At 42.3% G+C, this 17,990-nt stretch overlaps 1 protein-coding gene across 2 annotated transcripts in view; it reads right to left on the bottom strand.

Moving 5' to 3' along the window:
• LOC102779055 (RNA binding motif, single stranded interacting protein) overlaps window positions 1–17,990 on the bottom strand; it is a 299,444-nt gene that overhangs the window by 162,626 nt on the left and 118,828 nt on the right. For both annotated transcript variants that reach the window (XM_035906432.2, XM_006788037.2), the window contains exon 4: window positions 4,914–5,071. In XM_035906432.2, coding sequence (XP_035762325.1) covers window positions 4,914–5,071 — 158 coding nt within the window. The remainder of the gene's footprint in view (window positions 1–4,913; window positions 5,072–17,990) is intronic.

The following is a 17,990-nucleotide window of genomic DNA, read 5'->3' on the forward strand; positions in this document are numbered from 1 at the left end:
AGACATTTTAGAGTCCATAAAACCTAGTGACAACATACCTTGAAATGCTATCCATGTTGTTTGATACTTGAGTTTCTTTTTGTAATGCAAATTCCTGCTACTCATTGGCCTAACATAGAAAAGCAAGATATTATCTGCCAGTGTTTTTCTCTGGCTTAAATGCAGATGTACTGCGGGTGACGTGATGGTAAATTTGAGACTTTGAAGCTGGACTGCAGAGCCCTTGGTCACACTTATTCTCCCCTCTGTCAGTTTTTTGAAATGGAGCCATGGGACAGGCAAGCTCTGATGGCTAAGCAGCTAATGTCAACACAGGACCTCAGAGAGTCATTTTGGATAATGTGGCACTGAGTGCCTGAGTCTCTGCTCCATAAAAAACAGGTGGTCCCAGGGTCACCCCTCCCTTCTCTCCCCCTCACCTCCTGTGCTTAGCATATCTCATGCCTCTCTCCCTCCATTTCCCCTCTCTAGGTCTCCCTCCACCATTCCCTCAGCACACACGAGAAAGGTTATTTGAGCAATTGGTGGTGATTAGCTCTTGATTTGGCTGACTATTTGTGAGATCAGGCCAGTCCACGGATGCGAAACCCACTGCAACTGAGGGCACAGCTGTTCGGCCAGGACTGAAATTGAGTGAGGAGAACCGAAATGAGAAATAGGGGAAGAAAAGGGGAAAAGAAACAAGGAAAAACAGTTTTCAAGGGTTTGGCTGGCAGGTAAAATACCTCCAGTTTTGTACTTGTTATTCCAGGTGTAGAACCTCATGAAGAAATTCCTGTCCTTCTTATTTTCAGCTTTTCTTTCAGCTACCTCCTTCCTCTATTTCTAATCATCGCCCGGGGTGGAGAGCGCAAACAAGAAAAATGTGGATGCTGGTTAAACGGGTTTACCCCAAAGTGATTTGGGGGGGTATGCGCTTGCTTTGTTGGTTGGGTTGGTTGGTATTGGGCTTATGGTTGGCCTACTGCCTCAACATTGGTGGCTAGGCCAAAGAATTTTTCTCACAATAACAGCTATTCCTTCTCTGAGTTTCTTCATCCATCTATCCATCCACTCTGCTAGCCAGGCAAAAAAAGAAGGCCTCTCACTATCAGAGTGTTCAGCCAACAAATCCCCACTCCACTCCTTTGGCCTCTTCCCTACACCCATATATTAGGCTGACGGCTGTGGAGGACCCAACACAGAGCCAGCTGAATAAAACAGATTAGGCACCCACCCGAATCTAACAGCATGTAACTCCAACCGTTCTGCGAACTTTGGTATTCTTACTCCCAGGAACAAAAAAGGTTGAACGAGGTAGCTGAATGAAAAGAAATGTTGGCTTTAGCATCTGCAATAACCGCATCCTCAGTTGTTTTTAACTGTATACTTGTGTCTCTGCAATTTCAGTCTTGGTTTTTAAAGTACGTAGAGCTGAGGGGAGAACAAGGAAATCATATCATATCTGTAACCGTCTCTAATCATCTGCATAAACACACTGGTGAGTACAGTATCCCCAAAACAGAACTACAAATGGCACCAACAACGATCCAATGCTGTCACTATATAGAGAAAGCATGCCGCTGCTGCTGAATGCCCAAACCCTCATTTCGCACACTATAGGTCTTTACTGCATAGATAACAGTCTTTCTGCAATATTGTAATTCACAGTGTTGTCTTCAAAGATAGAGATACGCCATTAAATCAGCAATCAATAAATTAAACACTTTGGAAATATGCATATTATATGACTCTCTATATTTGTGCAAATCACAAAATTAAATCCCTCTGTGTTTTGCATTTTAAATGAGAACATAATTTTGGGAGAGAGAACTTGATGAAGGTTACTGGCTCTCAAAGACAGGATCTTGGTAATAAAATATTAGAGTTCACAAGAACGGGGTAAAAACCACAAGGCATTTATTTTTCTGGCATCTCTCAGGCGCATTCAGCAGCCTCCAATCAGCAGCTACGATATGGCCCGGTGTCAAGAATGCATCACTTTGGCGGCAGCATGTTTGCTTCTGAGCTAGATGTGAACCAGGGTGGGAAGAGCTGCTTTGTGTGTGATGCTACAAACGCCGACCTAAAAATCATCTTTGACCCGTCTCACTTCCAGCACTCACGAGGGTCGATACAGGATGCCGTGTACACACATAAGAGCACGACAGCTAGGCCGGCTAACATGACTGAAAGTCACCCACAGTTTACTCTCCTAAACGTACAGTGCCAAATTTAGCGAGCATTTATGTTTAACACAGAGGCTCCCCGGGAGAGCTGATGGGGCCGACGGCCAGGAAAGGAGGTGTTTTGTGCTGAAGGGGGACTGGGCATGTGGGGGGGAATAAAACCTGAGGGGAACCCAGGGTGCCGCAGACTGCAGAAGAGTCGCATGACCTTTTCTACAATGCTGCCACCCGCCTGCCACTGAAACACAGTCTGGCTAATTAAAGTTTCAGTGGCATTGAATTTTCACTGGCACAGCACACCCCGGGCAACCTTGGGGGCTTCTAGGCAGGCGATACACAAAGTGTGAAAGACGGTAGATGTAAGAAAAGAGGCAGAAGGTAGCAGAGTAAATGCATTTAAAGAGAGGACAGCCACTAGAGGACAGCACGGCAGATCCGAGCTGTAACAAAAAGTCAGTGGATTTTCATAACACAGTGGAGAAAAGCTATATATTAGAATGCAAATCTACATTCACAAACATGCACGCTCCCTGGGTATTTTACATAAGCTCCGACATGGTTTGCCCTTCCAAACAGTTATGCTCAAAATATTCAAGATCACATGGAATTAGAAATGAAATTGAAACTGTCCAACTCTGTGCAACTGGGTGAATGCAAGAGCTAAAGCAGGAGATATCCAATGTCAAAATGCTGAGTGCTTTTCCAAATCTTATCGGGCCGCCTCTCAGCCTAATGGAATCTCGATGGGTCAGTTTCAAGAATAAATGCATGACTTATGACATGGCTGCTGGGAGCATTACCAAACACACTGGACAGCATGTTCCTTTCTCCAAAGGATCATTGAATAATTGGCCAAGTTTGACCAGGACATTTCTGAAAATATGTCCAAGAAAAGGTTATGCAACCAGACAGACTCGCTCATGGCCTGTATTTCACAATCTGCCGGCCTTGTCTCCATTAATGATCTTGACCCCCTTTTCACCATTTCAGAAGTGAAAAGGGTTTAATGAAGCTGAACAAAGCTGCTTGTGTGTGTCTATGTGTGTGTGTGTGTGTGTGTGTGTGTGTGTGTGTGTGTCTGTGACTGTGTGAGAGACAGAGAAAAAGAAAGCCCGTGTGGCTGTGTGTTACAGCTTGATGAGGTCTTGGTCTGTGATTCCTTGGGGAGGTGGTCCAATCTAGGCTTTATTAGGCCTTATTGAGCTGTGTGCAAGCAGGTGTGTGTGTCTGTGTGTTTCCTCTATCAAGAACATTTGGCAGAGCTTTATGAGTACCTTTGTGTGTGTGTGTGTGTGTGTGTGTGTGTGCGTGTGTATGTGTGTGTGTGTGACACCAAAAGACACCGAGTTGGTTGCAGTTTAATGGGGTGTGCATGGACCCGATTTCAAGCCTGTAATTTTCTTCTTAGAGGTGATTTTTTTGGTTTGATTGCATCATTTGTGTACACAGGCACAGCTATGCTTATCAACCAGCTATGCTTGGGTCTAAGCATGTGTCATCCTGTGAAAAAAGACACCGTTTGCTGTATGTAGAATACAGATCGGATTTATTGCTACATGACAAATAACCGAGTTGTGGCCTGCATTCTACCTTGAATATCTCACAATATTTTTTTCAAATACATAGAGAAACATAGATACTGAATCTTTATTAGGTGCTTGAAAGCACAGATGCCATGCATATTTTTTTCTTTAAAAAGAGGAAACAGACATTTTTTTTAATCTAGTTAAACAAGTGAGTGATTATCCAACACAGTAAAAATTACCTGTATTCTAGGCGGGTTAACTATAACTGGTAGCTAGCCATTAGTACAATGTTCTAATGGTGTATGTCTGGGATTTGCAGCTAGTATAAATTCTCTTCAGGATACCTATACGTGTTTATGTTGTATTATATCTTTTTAAAAGACGACAGTTTCAACTGGGATATTGACACATACTGTCCTGTGAAAAACTAAAAGCACGCCGTGATTCACTAGATTGCAGAATCATCTTTAGCAGTAATATCTTGAAGAAATCGTTTTCTGTTTAACATCATCAGATTCCCACGGTTACTCATATACAGCTCTCTTAAGGTCCAACCACAGCATTTCAATCAGGTTGAGGTCTGGACTTGGACCTCAAGGTCGGAGTCATTTTTAGCATTTTATTTTAGATTTGCTGCAGTGTTTGGGATCATTGTTCTGATGAATGATTAAATTTGGGACGAGATTTAGCTGCCAGACAAATGGCCTCGTATTTGAATCAAGAATATTTTGGTGTACAGAGGAGTTCATGGTCAACTCATGGTGCCCTGGTCCTGTAGTTACAGAACAACACCAAAGCATTATTTCTCAATCACCGTTCTTGACAGTTGGTGTGATGTTTTGATACACCTAAATGTTCCAGACTAGCAAACTGCCAAAACTACAGCTTTTACAGAGGTGGCCGCTGCTGCTAAGCCTCTTAATTCCTATGGACACAGTAAATGTGTGCTTAGTTTTCTTCGCAGCACTCCAACAAAATAAAAAAGACAAAAATCAACAGTTTGTACTGGGGTATGTTTTGTTTTTATAAATAGTGCATATGGTAAAAAATTTGAAGGACATATTTGTATCTATAATGTACACCTGTTCTGATAAATGCTTGACAAGCACAGCATGGCCAAGAGCGGAACACAATTATGTAAATGAAAGAAATATTTATACTATTGGCAAGAATTACAGTATAACCATTGTATTTAATGACGATCGTTCCCAGTACTCACGGTTGGCAGAGTTTGATGAGATCCTGGTCAGTGGTCCCAGGTGGCAGGCCTCGGATGTACAGGTTGGTCTTACTCAGCTGCTCCGCCCCTCCCTGGCTGCAGCTGTTGGTGCTGGGGCTGGGAGGAGCCATGGGATGAGGGGGTGGAGCATAGGGCTGCTGGAAAGAGAAGGTAAAGAGAAAGTTAATACAAGGTTTCATTTTAAGACAGCAGGCAGAGTCAAAGCATTTAAAGATTCTCAGAGCATCATTATGAACAAGAATATGGCAGGAAATGCATATTTGCTTAAAGGAATGGGGAAGCGATGGCAACCTTAGTGGGGAATGTCTCTGTCAAAGCTTCTCTGGTTCTCATTTTAGCAGCTGGTATGGATTCGTTTTCATGTTACTGTGTGTGAGTCCCTCTTTTTGAAACTTCTGGCCTCCCCAAAATTTCTAAAGAAACTAAGAGAGTGACCTCCTGCACGTCATTATTAAAGAGAGATGGCAAAATGCATTTCAAGGTGTTCAGCTGTTGCCAGGAAAAACCTATGAATAAAAACAACCACACAGCAAAGTTTCTCTTTTTTCAGTAGGGGATTGTTTTTTTAAAAAAAAATGTGTGTGTGATCATTGGTTGTTGGACTGAGGGTGGGCGACTGGAAAATTTTGACACATCATCCAGCCGTAATCCTACTGTTCTGATGTTTACAGCAGCTTTAAAAGACAATGAGAAGTGAGGTGTGAAAACATTTCTTAGACAGGAGCAGAAAATGTGAGAGAGAGAGTTCAAAATGTTTCATTTGAAGAAACAGCAGGCACTGCCAGCACAATGTCCCCGCAATCGCGAGACGAGACATTTTGGGGCAGCTGTGAAGCGGCGAGGAGAAGTGAGCAGGGTCACTACGAGATGAAAACCCAGGAGAACGCGAGTAAAAGATTCAAGAAAGCAACCTTAGCCTCAAATAATAATACTGCGAGGAAAACATCTTCACGTAGAGAAATAAAAAGGTCTACACAATGACAGGAAAAGTGCTTCGCTTCTTTCAAACTTTTGTCACCTTCGTGCTTAATAAAGCGATAGATTATATCTGGTTTTGCAAGTTTCTGGGCTTTTTGCGCATATGCAACTGGAGTCGAGGGGACAAACATTTCTTCATTTGGCATCTTAAATAAACATTTCACCAAGGTGACTCTCTGATATTAGAGTTCACGAGGCTCCTAGCAGCTTATGAACAGTTTTAAATGATGGCAACTTCCTGCTTTCTACTAATACCCTCAAAACCAATTTCATTACACTGCGAAACAATTTACACCTCAGAGGGTGTGAGATCCTGATGCAATAATCCAGTACAGCCTATTTTATAAGCATCTCAATATGAATGAAATTTTCAGTTTAATCTCCATCTCACAAAATGTATTCAAAATGTATTAGAATTGTGATGCCCCAACCCCTCCATTTGTTTTTTTCTCCTTGCCTCCTAGCCCATCCCCTGCTTTCCTTACGTGCTTGTTGTGCTGTTAGCATAGATTTATGGTATAGGAGTCAGGACCCCCCGCTCACAGCCCATTTATATCTCTATTGCAGGGACACTGCACATAGTGACAGAGAGAGAGCCGGGGCCCTGCGGGCATGAACAGAGACACAGAGACTAAAAGCGAGGGAGAAACACTAAAAGAGAGCGAGGAAGGAAGTGAGACGGAAGAAGAGCGAAAGAAAGAAACCACACTGCAATAAAGTGAGTGAGTGATGAATGAAAGGGAGGAGAGAAAAATGGTCAGGGAAAGAGGGGGACATGACTAAATACCACCACCAGCTCCAGTTAACCATGTTAACCCTTATCTTCCCTAGAGAGAAGCTCAAGACCTCATACCATGCTGTAAAACCCCCCCACATATCCACGCACATACACCTACACGCACACAGACACACACACACCATTAGCCCTCCAATCTGCCCCACACGTTAGCAGCGACTGGCGGAGCATGGCTGATTTGATGTGCTATTTTAAGCGTGTGTGCCATGCCAGCGTGTCGCCTCCCACTCCTCAGACAAAGAGCCGGGGTCCCTGGAGCGTGAAGAGGGAGCCACGTCCATCAATAGACGGCCAATTACCACGCTGAGCTTAGTGGAACTGATGGGCAGCCACTCACTGTGCTGGACTCACCCACACTGTACACATGTCGGCCGCTGTGCATACGCTCACACTCACAGACACACATATGCGCCACATGACAACACAGAAACAACCTTTTTCAGAAGAGTCATCCACAGCGCGTTAATATTAAAGCTTTAATATTAAAGTGAAAACAACTACTGTTTCAGGTCTACGAATGATGACCATCAGAATGACTTTGTACATTTAGGGAGTCGACGTCCAAGTTGAAAGAAGTTTGAAATTTAAATCCAAGTTTCAAGCACACAGGTCCGATCACCACAGACACAAATTTCCCTAAACGTCCCCCATCCCGCCCCCCACCTTGCCTTGCGCTGTTCTGGTAGCCTTGGTTGCACGGGCTTGAATGAAACAAGCCAAACTAGTCTCCAGTCATTCAAGTTTCCACGCTGTGGCAGTATAGAAGAATCTTAATCTCTCAAGTGCCCTGTGGGACTTGTTTTTTCTCCCTCAAATGCACAGCTGCAGTCCAAGCCTTGACTTTAAGGCTTTCACCTCAGGTCCCCCCCGTCCACTCGTTAGATTTTTCCCTTAGTCCGCTGCAGTTTAAAATACACACATGGTAATTACCACACTGTGTGACTCCAACAAATTCGCAGCACAAACGAGAGACACTAGACAGAACCTCTTTCAGCGTTCAGTGTTAATTAATAGCCCCTCTCTCGCTTTCTCAGGCTTTCTCTCCCCCCACTTCTTTGTTAGCCCCCATGGTGACACACACAGCCCTGACTGTCCTTCTCGGGCTCCAGGCTTGGCTTCCATGCTGGTCTTTGGAATTCATGTGTCCCGCCCTATCGATTTGCTTTCATTTTTCTTTTTAAGGTCAGAAGCTGAAATCTTACACAGTGAGGCATGGAGGGTCAAAACCAGTCTAATACTTACAGGGACGGGTTAAAAGGCAGCATGCAAAGGTATCCACCAGGAATCCGCTGGGATGAAGAACGCAGTCTGTGCTAAGGGGGTGAATTTAATGGCATATTTTTAAAAATACTTTTATTTTATATCTGGAAGAATGTGGTAAAAGTTTAGATATGTTGGGTAAAAACAAAATGGAAAAAGCTCCGCGAGAGCTCCTCAAATCTAATCATTACTCAAGTAACCCCATCATTCTTCTATGAAGACAATCCTAATATCAGCTTGCTGTGCTGTGTAGGAACCATATATGTAATTTAAGTAAGATTTCTGTTTAATCTTGGGGCAGTATGTGAACTTTTAAATGCAATGGATCCAAGACAATCCTGGACACAACTGGTTTTCTCTGCAGCACAAACACCCACACACACACAGAGCACCAAAATGTTTCAAACTCTTTGTTTTATATCCATTTCCCTCTTGGCTTCTGCTGGTCGCTGCACTAGAGGTTAATATCCAGGCTTGTTTTTCTTGCCGGACAGTTTCATGACTCCTGTTTACCCTTGGTCTGTCAGCCTGCCAGATCAGGCTTCTCAAATATATTAAATACTAGCCTCATGTGTCAGAATGATGAGGACTGAGTATAGCACTTGGCAAAGAGTAATTTACCAAAAAGGGGAGGGAACAGAAGACTCACGGGGAAAAAAAAAAAGGATGGGAAAAATAAAAAATAAAGCAAGGTAGAAAGAATTAGAGTGAAATAGAAGGGTGTGAGAAAACCGCTGGTTATGACACTTCAAAAACCTCCAGGTGGTAAATGAGAAAAACCTCCGTTCTGCCTCCTCCCTACCCAGCTGTGACATGCCGCTACAGAGGCTTACTTGGGATTTCAATTTGCTGCACTGTATTTTAGACAGGCAAAATGGTTTACACAGGCCCAATTTACCGAGCCAGTCGTGAAGGGGGGTTCACAGCCTCTGTGACACGCCAGCGAATGTTTATGAGTGTATTAAGTGAGGATGATAAATCTAGCCTACGTTACATAGGCTGAAGGCGCATGGCGTTGTGATGTATATTCACACACCCACACAAGGACAATGCATTTTTTCCCCTAAACCACAGCTATATGCTTTTTTTTTTTTTTTTTTTTAAACCACTGCTAGACTTATAAAAGGCTTAAACCTGCTTTGGTCATTGCGACACATGCATGTTTGTGTAGTGTTTAACAAAATCGTCCCACTGTGAGAGACGGTGAAAACCCGTGCACTTACACAATGCTTAAATTCTGACTCAACTTTTTAAAATATTTTATAAAACTTTAGCACTTTGTGAATTTACCAACCCATAAGGGAACACTTAATCTTTCACTTAATTTCTAAAATAAAAAAAAATGAAGATAAATGGTTTTCAGTGGAGGGAATTAAGACAATAACTTTATAAAGTACAAGGTTAAATTAAACATGGACTTCAGATTTAAAGAATAAGGATTAAAAAAGAACATTTACTTTTTTTTAATTGTGATGTAAAGTCTATGACAAGCTACCTTTTTAGATAGCACCTGGAATGCTGGCGGTCCCGATTTTAGAGGTGATTACATGTTCAGATAAAGTGGCTTCTTACTTCTATCAAAAAAGTGTGAAAACCTTCTTTGTGACTACACATAGAGAACAGAGCAGAGGGCAGCCACAGCTGTAATTGGAATAAAAGCAGGCTTATGCCATCCCTGTCTTTCTCCCTTCCTCCCTGCACTCCGCAGGGCAGGGCTGTGACTGGAGGAGAGGAGGCTGCACACTAGCGTGGTAATTGGCCTTGATTTATAGGAGGCCAGAGCAGCCAGCGAGAGCTAGCTCAACACTGGCACTAGGCCAGACGAGGCCACGCTGTCAAAATCAGTAAACCAGCCTAACCCGGCCCAAAGCCCCCCATGGCCAAGACACCACTACTGGGAATCAGTCGTCACCATCCAAAGGGTGCGCACATGCTCATGTTCCTGTGTTATTGTCTATTTGATATTCTTTGGGTTTCTGTATTTGCTTGTGTTCAAAAAGTCACTCGAGTAAAACACACACACACACACACACACACACACACACACACACACAGAAACTGAAAAGAGAGAGAGAGAAAAAAAGCTGCCACAAAAAATGACAAGCAGTCTCCTTAAATTGAAGAAAAAAGCCTCTCGGCTCATTTTTCATTAATTCATGCTGGCAAAGTCTCTGCAAAGACTCTTAAAGACAAGCATAGTCCCAGAGGCATCCCTTCCAAACTGCCAGAACTAACAGCTAGCTCGGCGGTCGGCTGCATTCACAGCAGCCTCTAAGCACGGGTGGAACACAAATCCCCCATCCATCCTGGATAGCTGCTTCCAAACCTTTAGCCCTTAAACATGTGTTTTGAGAACTGCAGCTGCATCTCAATGCTGAAAGAAGAGGAGGTGGGGTTGGGGGGCACGCACGACACACACTGTAAGACTGACGGGAAAAGAGCTATTGCCTGTCCTCCTCTCGTTTCTGTGCTTCGCGCTCTCTCTCTTTGTCTGTGCCTGTCTAGGTAAACCCATAGCCAGAGGAGTGAATAGCAAATCATTCCCGAATCACCTGGGAATGCAATGCTGCTGATTCTATAGCAAAATCTATCCTATAAGGGAAGACTGAGAGCGCTCTGTATGCAGGGGCATGGAGAGAGCAAGTGAGGAAAGAGAGCTGATGAGAGAAAGAAGAAGTGGAGGAGAGATATAGTTACAGGTACAAATGAGTTGGAGCCAAAGGCAAAGAGAAGTGTAAAACCAGAGGGCAAGGAAAAAGGGGAAGGAAGTATATGTAAAGAACAAATTAGAAAAAGACAGATTAAAGTAGAGGGGTAATTCTGAATGTCTGATTCTCTCTAGGCACTACTAAACTGTGTGCCTCATCCTCAGGAAGAAAAAAAAGTAGAGGGAGTGAGAGAAAAGACTTGGATGCTGGTAAGCCGACACTGCTGTGGACAAGGATGCAGTGGGCTAATTTTAAATATGCTGATAGGCTCATCTACAGCATCCTTCAAGCAGAAGATGGGCCTTGTTCTCTCTTCCCGTTTCTATCCTTTTATCTCTCTCACCTTCTTATTCCTTCTCTGCTCTCCTTTTGTTTCTTTGACTCTGTTTTCTCGCTCTGACTTTGGGCCAGATAAGCGAGCGGCGTTGCGTTGTGTCAGGAAGCATGTATCTAGATACAGAGCCCCGGGGTTAAAATACAGGCCCGTATCTTCCACAGGGGTGAGAGATAGGATGCATGTATGTTATCTGACAGAGGGGACAAAAGCGACAGAGGTAAACAAGGGATGCTTTATGCATCGCCGTTTTAAAACCCTGACTCATCTGTTTAGCTGCAAGTGGAATAAAAAGAAAAATACTGTGAGGTATACTGCAGGCCAAAAAGGAATATATACTGCATACTAAAAGATGCGAGTCAGAGTGTTTAATATTAAGGCTCGATTGTAAACAAAACCGCGGCTGTCGTTACAGATTGTAAAGCCGGCACTCAGAGATAGATCACGGCTGGAATTGGAATTGCTGCGAGACTTAAAAGAACATTTCTTTAAGGTCTGATGTCATTAGCTTATTGAATGGCCGTTATCAGGTGTTATCAGTCCAATACATATCACCAGAAGGTGGCCTCCTCCACCCACGAGGAGGTCGTTATCGGCTCTGTCACTGTGGGGTTCCCCACAGATAAAGCAGACGTCATAAGCTATGTTTGCAAACTTGTTTAACATTTTACTTTTTTTTGAACACCTCCACTAGATGTCTACTTAATCTGTGCCGCTCTGTGTTTATCACTGATTAGAGAGAATGATAACGACCCACTGAGCTTGCTAACGAAGGCACCTATATCAATATGTATGGGAGTGATAACGGGACAGATAACGGGCATTCAATGGGCTGATAACTTCGAAATCAGGTGTTTACACTTTTTTTTTTTTAGAGCGTAGGGGACTACAAATAAATATGGGAAAGATGAAGCAATTCAGGTGTAAGAAATTGAAAGTTTGCTTATTAAAAGCTCCCAATCACTTTCTGCTTTGACTCTTGCTGATGGTTGAACATCACATAAGTAATTTGCCTTTTAAGCTTTATCAGAATTTGCAATACATGTACTATATTCACGGCAAAGATGGCAACAGCAGCACACATAATATGAAAAATACGCCTAAAACAAAGCAGCATTATGTCTGCACCTCTGACACTTCAAAAAGTCTTACAAAAATATTTTAATGAATAAAACAGCCGAGATGATGTATTTAAAATACAAAAAATGTCTTTTTCCCTTTCTCTCGGATTGAAATTTTAATGCTGTGTCATGCATTTGACGCATTTTTAATGCTCTGATTTCAACATCCCAGTCAAAACAGCCTCATCTGTTCAAACTATTTACATATCCGCTTCCTGCGAGTTACACAAGGCTTCCAGCCATCTCAGTGAGGTCCTCCATCACCTTAGATTGTTGTTTAGTTCGAGGCAAACACGCTTTTCCACATAAAAGATACAATGCACATCACTTTCAGAGAACAGGTTGGTCACAAAGCCCACACAAAAATCTACACAAGGACAGCTTAAGCTTCGATGTTTATACCACTCCTCCGGCAACCATAAACTTGGTCCTCTGTGGACATTAACAGTCAGCTGGTGTTTAGGTGACATAACTGGGGCTAAAGTGTGTTTGTGGAGCGTGATTATGATGGTTTGGCTGCAAGTGCTGTGACCGCCGCAGAGGGATCCGTAAAAGAAAGCAGAAAACGAGCCGTGGGCAGAGCCAAAGTGAAACTCAATGGACATAAATATTTGGGCTGATTTGTCATCATTATGGCCAGCTGGGTCTGTTTGCAAGCTAGCCAGTGTGGGAGTGGAGACTACAGGATGGTTGGAGACAGGGAGTAGGAAGACACAGGCATCCATAACCACGAGGAGGACAAAATGAGAATGCTCTAAGCCCAAAATGACATCTTCAAATGATGTCAGACTTAAAGGAAAACGTTTGGCACCTCTGTTATAACAGTTACTTAAGGGTGTATTTCATTTGTTATTATGATGAAAAATGAGAACCAGTAAAGAGTCATGTTCCATGACTTTACCGTGTGTTTTCCAACAATGAGCAAAATTTATGTCTGAATATTGTGCTGTTTTTTGACCCAGAGGACCCTAATTTTAAAGCTCAATTCCTTTGTACAAAAAGTTATATCAGATGAAAATAAATAACTGAATAAAAAAATGAGCAGCCACAATGTCTGAGGATCCCCCCCACCCCCTCAAGTTCACTCTCCATCTCTAATTGGGCACATTCTTCAGGAGTCAGCTGTGTTTTTCACAGGAAGTATAAGCACAAACAAGATTGTGGACTATGCAGAGAGGGAAGAGGGAGCATCGCTGCTGTTTTTTTACTGACACAAATGTCTAGCAATAGAGTCCAGCCCTAAAATGTCCTCAAAGTTTGCGTAAAGGATCCACAATATCTTTTCGCTTTCCCTCAAAAATACCTCCTAAGCCTGTATGTTACAGTCGTTCCGATTCCAGCAATCGAAAGACTATTTTGTTGACGGATTGCCATTTATTAATGAATTACCGTAATAAATGACTCCAGATAGATGAGTATCTACTTCTATCTATAGCTGAGCAGTTGGTGAGAGTTATCGTCACGGCAGGGAGAATGCCAGAGAGAAAGAGCAGATCGATAGAGAAGACGCTCGACTATTTGTCATGCTGTTCTCCAGACAAAATGTAGGTCTCCGTATGCAAAAGGTTAACTGTGTTCACATTCATAAATAAGGCCATGCTCGGTGCACAAGAGGAAACGACTAACAAAGGTTCCCAGCAGCTTAACCAATGAGTTACTGCCTGAGACTGACCTCAGCTCAGTGTGTGTGTTTGACTATGGGCCCACAGCCATATGTTTCAGGTACTATGTAATGTTTGCATAACTGAGCGATGTTAACTTTGCTTTTAGAAACAGGAGACAATGTTTTTGTAAAAAGACTTGTGAAAGCACATACTGCAGTGCTAGCAGCATATGTAACCTGGCAGTTATATAATTAAATACGTAATAAGAAAATATGAAGATTTCGGAGCACAGTTTGCCTAATTTGAAGAATAATGTGCTAGATTCCTGAGATTTCCAAGGTTTCCTTCTGCAGAAATAAGCCAATAAGGACACTCAAAGTGAGGAAGCACTGTGCCCACTGATTACATATATGAAAACAATCGTGCAAAGACAAATAAAAAAGATAAGAACTACACAAGTTGGTATAGAAACGGGGGAGAGAATGCATATCCTCATCCTTTTGAATATTCAGTTTCTTTCACATGCAAAGTGTTTGCACCAGGTCTGGAATGTCACTTTTGGCCCCCAAGGAATATACTCACTGAAGCGTTTCTGAAAATTGCCAGACTAAATACTGGCACTAAATACCAGCCGCTGTTGTGGCAGGAAGGCTTGAGACAGCCATAACAAATCAGCTACAGCAGGGAATGGTGAATGGTTGGTTTGTGGTAGTTTATAGGGTTATTTTATGACATAAATCTGAAAAACACAACCAGGGATTTTGCACAGGGATCCTACCCAGACAGACTGTTTTACTTCTTTCTCCAAGCCAGGAAAATCAGGTGTCTAAAACGCAGCGGGAGGAAAGTGGCGATGCTGATGTATTAACACTTCTAAATAGACAAAACAGATTTGTAATAAACGTTGGGACCATATTCTCTTTGATTATTGTGCAAATATACTGACATTATTTAAATGTGGCACAAAGTAACTCAAGCATCCCGTTATTTGTCGATATAACAACCGAAAGAAGCATTAGTGGAAGCTAAAATGGCTTTGAAATGGTGCCACTTTCTAATTGTGAGGCGAGCTATAAATGAGTTTTTTATGGATGTGAACTTCTGGATGAGTTTGAGAAAAGGTCACGCCACAGCAGGCAATCAAACCAACAAGAATGTTAAGAAAAAACAAAACAAAAACGGAGCACAAAAAAACCCAATCAATGCATTGTTGCAAGCCTGAAAATCAACAAGGAAACATTAGAACAGTTTACAGTGAAAATCTGAAAATCTGAACGACGCTTTCTCTGAAGGTCAAATCCTCAATAAATCATAAGCACATTCGTAACACATAACTAATTTATACATTTTTATGTAGCACATAAATGTCAATGCATGATAAGTTATTACGGACATGAATAGAATTGCTTGTCAAACCTGATAAACTCTTTAAAAAGCTGCCCCAAACTGAGATACAAATACCCTTTTTTTTTCTTCCCTCCTTGCAGGCTACTATGCATGTGCAGGCGTTCACATTTTATTGTTCGATACAGTGTGCTGACACAATCAACATCTCCAGAGCACTGAACAAATGCCATGCTATTTCACATTATACAGCCAAGAAAAAAAAACAGAACACTGATGGCATGTTTTCCAGTAATCAGTTACTTATTCAGGATTCATTTTCTTTCTTTTCGTGTTTCTGGTATATAGGACTTTAATTTTAAAATAACAGTCCAACATTTAGAGACCAAAATGAAGTTTAAGGCTTTCATGAACAAGTGAGGAAAGGTCGCAAATACATAGGTACCCAAAGAGGAACTAAGTGGAGAGTGCTTACTAGAGTCCAGATTAGAGCATTAAAAATAATGAGCCATTATTCTATTTAACGTTCTATCGGCTGTTTAATGTTCCTCATCAACACACATATCAGTCACTGACAGACTTTCAGACAGTCAATTACATGAAATAAATCAATAGGAAAATTCCCAAGCAAATTGAGTTCAAATTTGTTGCAACATTAAGCAAGTTTATCCTTTGAAGATGGTATTTGTTTAATCCACTGAATCATCATCTTTTTCTAAAGTAGTGCACTTTGTTAACACATTTCGCTGCACCTTTTCAGTCCAAGACCTCTGCTTTGACATAGGATAAAAGATTCCTCAAAGCCTAAAGAGCTTGTTTTATCCGTACACCAAGCCTTAAACTGTCTACGCTGCTAAACTCCCATTCTGTGGATCATGTTCCCCCCTCCCGTTCCTTCTTTCTAACCTTCCATAACTGAATTCATCCCACCTAGTCCTCGATCCATCCTCTCTTCACCTTCTACAATCCGTTCAGTCAGCTCTCATCTATCTCTAAATCCATCCCAATCCTCATCTGGCTGCTCGTCCTCCATTTCTCCTTCCAGCTCCCCTCTCTCCCTTTTTTCCTCCTTCCTCCCCACCCTTCTTCTCCTCCCCGTCTAAGAGCCATCAGGGAGTTTTTACATAGTGTTGAGCAGAGTTTAGTAGGCCAAAGAAGATGCCGTGCCAGATTCTGCACAGTGTGTTAAGCAACTATCCCCCTTGAAGAAATATCAGCATTACTCAACACAAAAAACCCCTGTATTCTCCCGCCTCCTCGGGCCTAAGCGCACATACTGCAAAGCTGCCATCAGCGGCAGACAGCGAAGCTATGCCGGGGATTGTTTTACTTCGGGTCAATGTGAGAACAATGCTGCATTGTAAAATCCGTGGAATCACCGCTTGCATTTTTGCCTCACTGCATCTGGGGATGTCATACAAAGAAAAATGTATGAAGAGAAGTGAGGTATTCATATCAAAAAGGAGCCTCAAATGTAACCTCCCCTCCAGCTTTTATTTTCAAAAATGCGTACTTTCAGTGTTTCTGTTAGTTTGCTATAATCATAACTGTATGCGTTAGGGACCTTTCAGTGATTTTGAGTGATTTAAAGGGAAAGAAGCAGTATGCTCTGGGCAAACCATCCTGGGCTGTCGATCCCATGACTTACTGGAAACCGCATGATCTGTGCTTCCCAGCTCGCACAAGCAGAGTTCAATCAGTGTGGGCGTGAGGCTTTATCCAAAAATGTCACAACTGCATGATAAATAAAGTGAGCGGAGTCAGGCAGCCCGCTAGAACTGAGAGATATAAGAAATAAGATGGTAGAGTGGGAGGAAGAGAGACAGGAAGCAGAAAAAAGAAGAAGGCAAAAAAAAAGAGAGAGAGAGAGGAAGATGAATAGGGATGCAGACGTCTGCCAAAGGAGAAGAGGTGCACTGTCTGAGTAGTCCGAACCTTGGTAGTGTGATTTATTCATGAGATAAGTCACCATGGCTGTGGAACAGGTGAGTGTAATGGTGTAATGTTTCCCCCTTGCCTGACTGCATGCCTCGGTGAGTCTGGCCTGCTGTGTTCTTGCCAGCCTGCTGGAAGAGTTTAATGCATGCAACACTTGGACACGCTAAGGGATCACAGCCAGTATAGATAAACACAGGCCATCTGGGTTAAAACAAACTCAACAGTGATGCTATCATGCCTTCTGTATCTTCAAAGGTAACTGAAGTTATTATGTTTTCCACTTTACGGTAGGTCGCCAAAGAAAAGCGTCACAGCGCATTTATATATTTTCAGTGTCTTGCTTTAGTGAGGCTCTATAAGCAAAGAAAGAATCTTTCTCACAGCTGCGCATTTTGGTCTTTTTTGCCACTCTGCATCTATCTACTGCTGTATCTATTCATAAGGCTTCTCGAGAGTCTAATTTAGCACCACATTGCAAGCTGAATGGCCATAAATTTGAGGAAAACACGTGCAATTGTCCCATATCAGCAATCCTGTTGCATACCACTTTATAAATAAATGCCAGGGATTATGGTTCTTCCCTCTAACAATTGCTCCGGCATTGTTAAAGATTCCTCACAGACAAGCTCACATTTAGAACAACCTTCTGATCACACATAAGAGTGATAGCAATAACACCATTTTCTCCTGCTTTTTTGAATTCAGGAGGCTATTTCTGTTCTTTTTATGATGTGAATGCTGATGCTGTCATGCTTTCTGTATCTTCAAAGGTAACTAAAGTTATTACATGTTTCCACTTTATGGCAGGCTAATGGCAACAAAAGCCTAAATAGCTACTGGTTATCAGGGATATTGCAATACTGTACTAATCTGTACCATTGCCAGTATTTTTGATTCAAAATCTAAAACCACAGTAAAAAACAAAAAAGGGCTTATCCCATGGAGTTAGACATAAATTCCTTTAATAGAATCA

Source organism: Neolamprologus brichardi, chromosome 22 (genome assembly GCF_056152115.1).
Source record: "Neolamprologus brichardi isolate AB-2024 chromosome 22, ASM5615211v1, whole genome shotgun sequence".
In the NCBI taxonomy this organism is placed as follows: Eukaryota; Metazoa; Chordata; class Actinopteri; order Cichliformes; family Cichlidae; genus Neolamprologus; species Neolamprologus brichardi.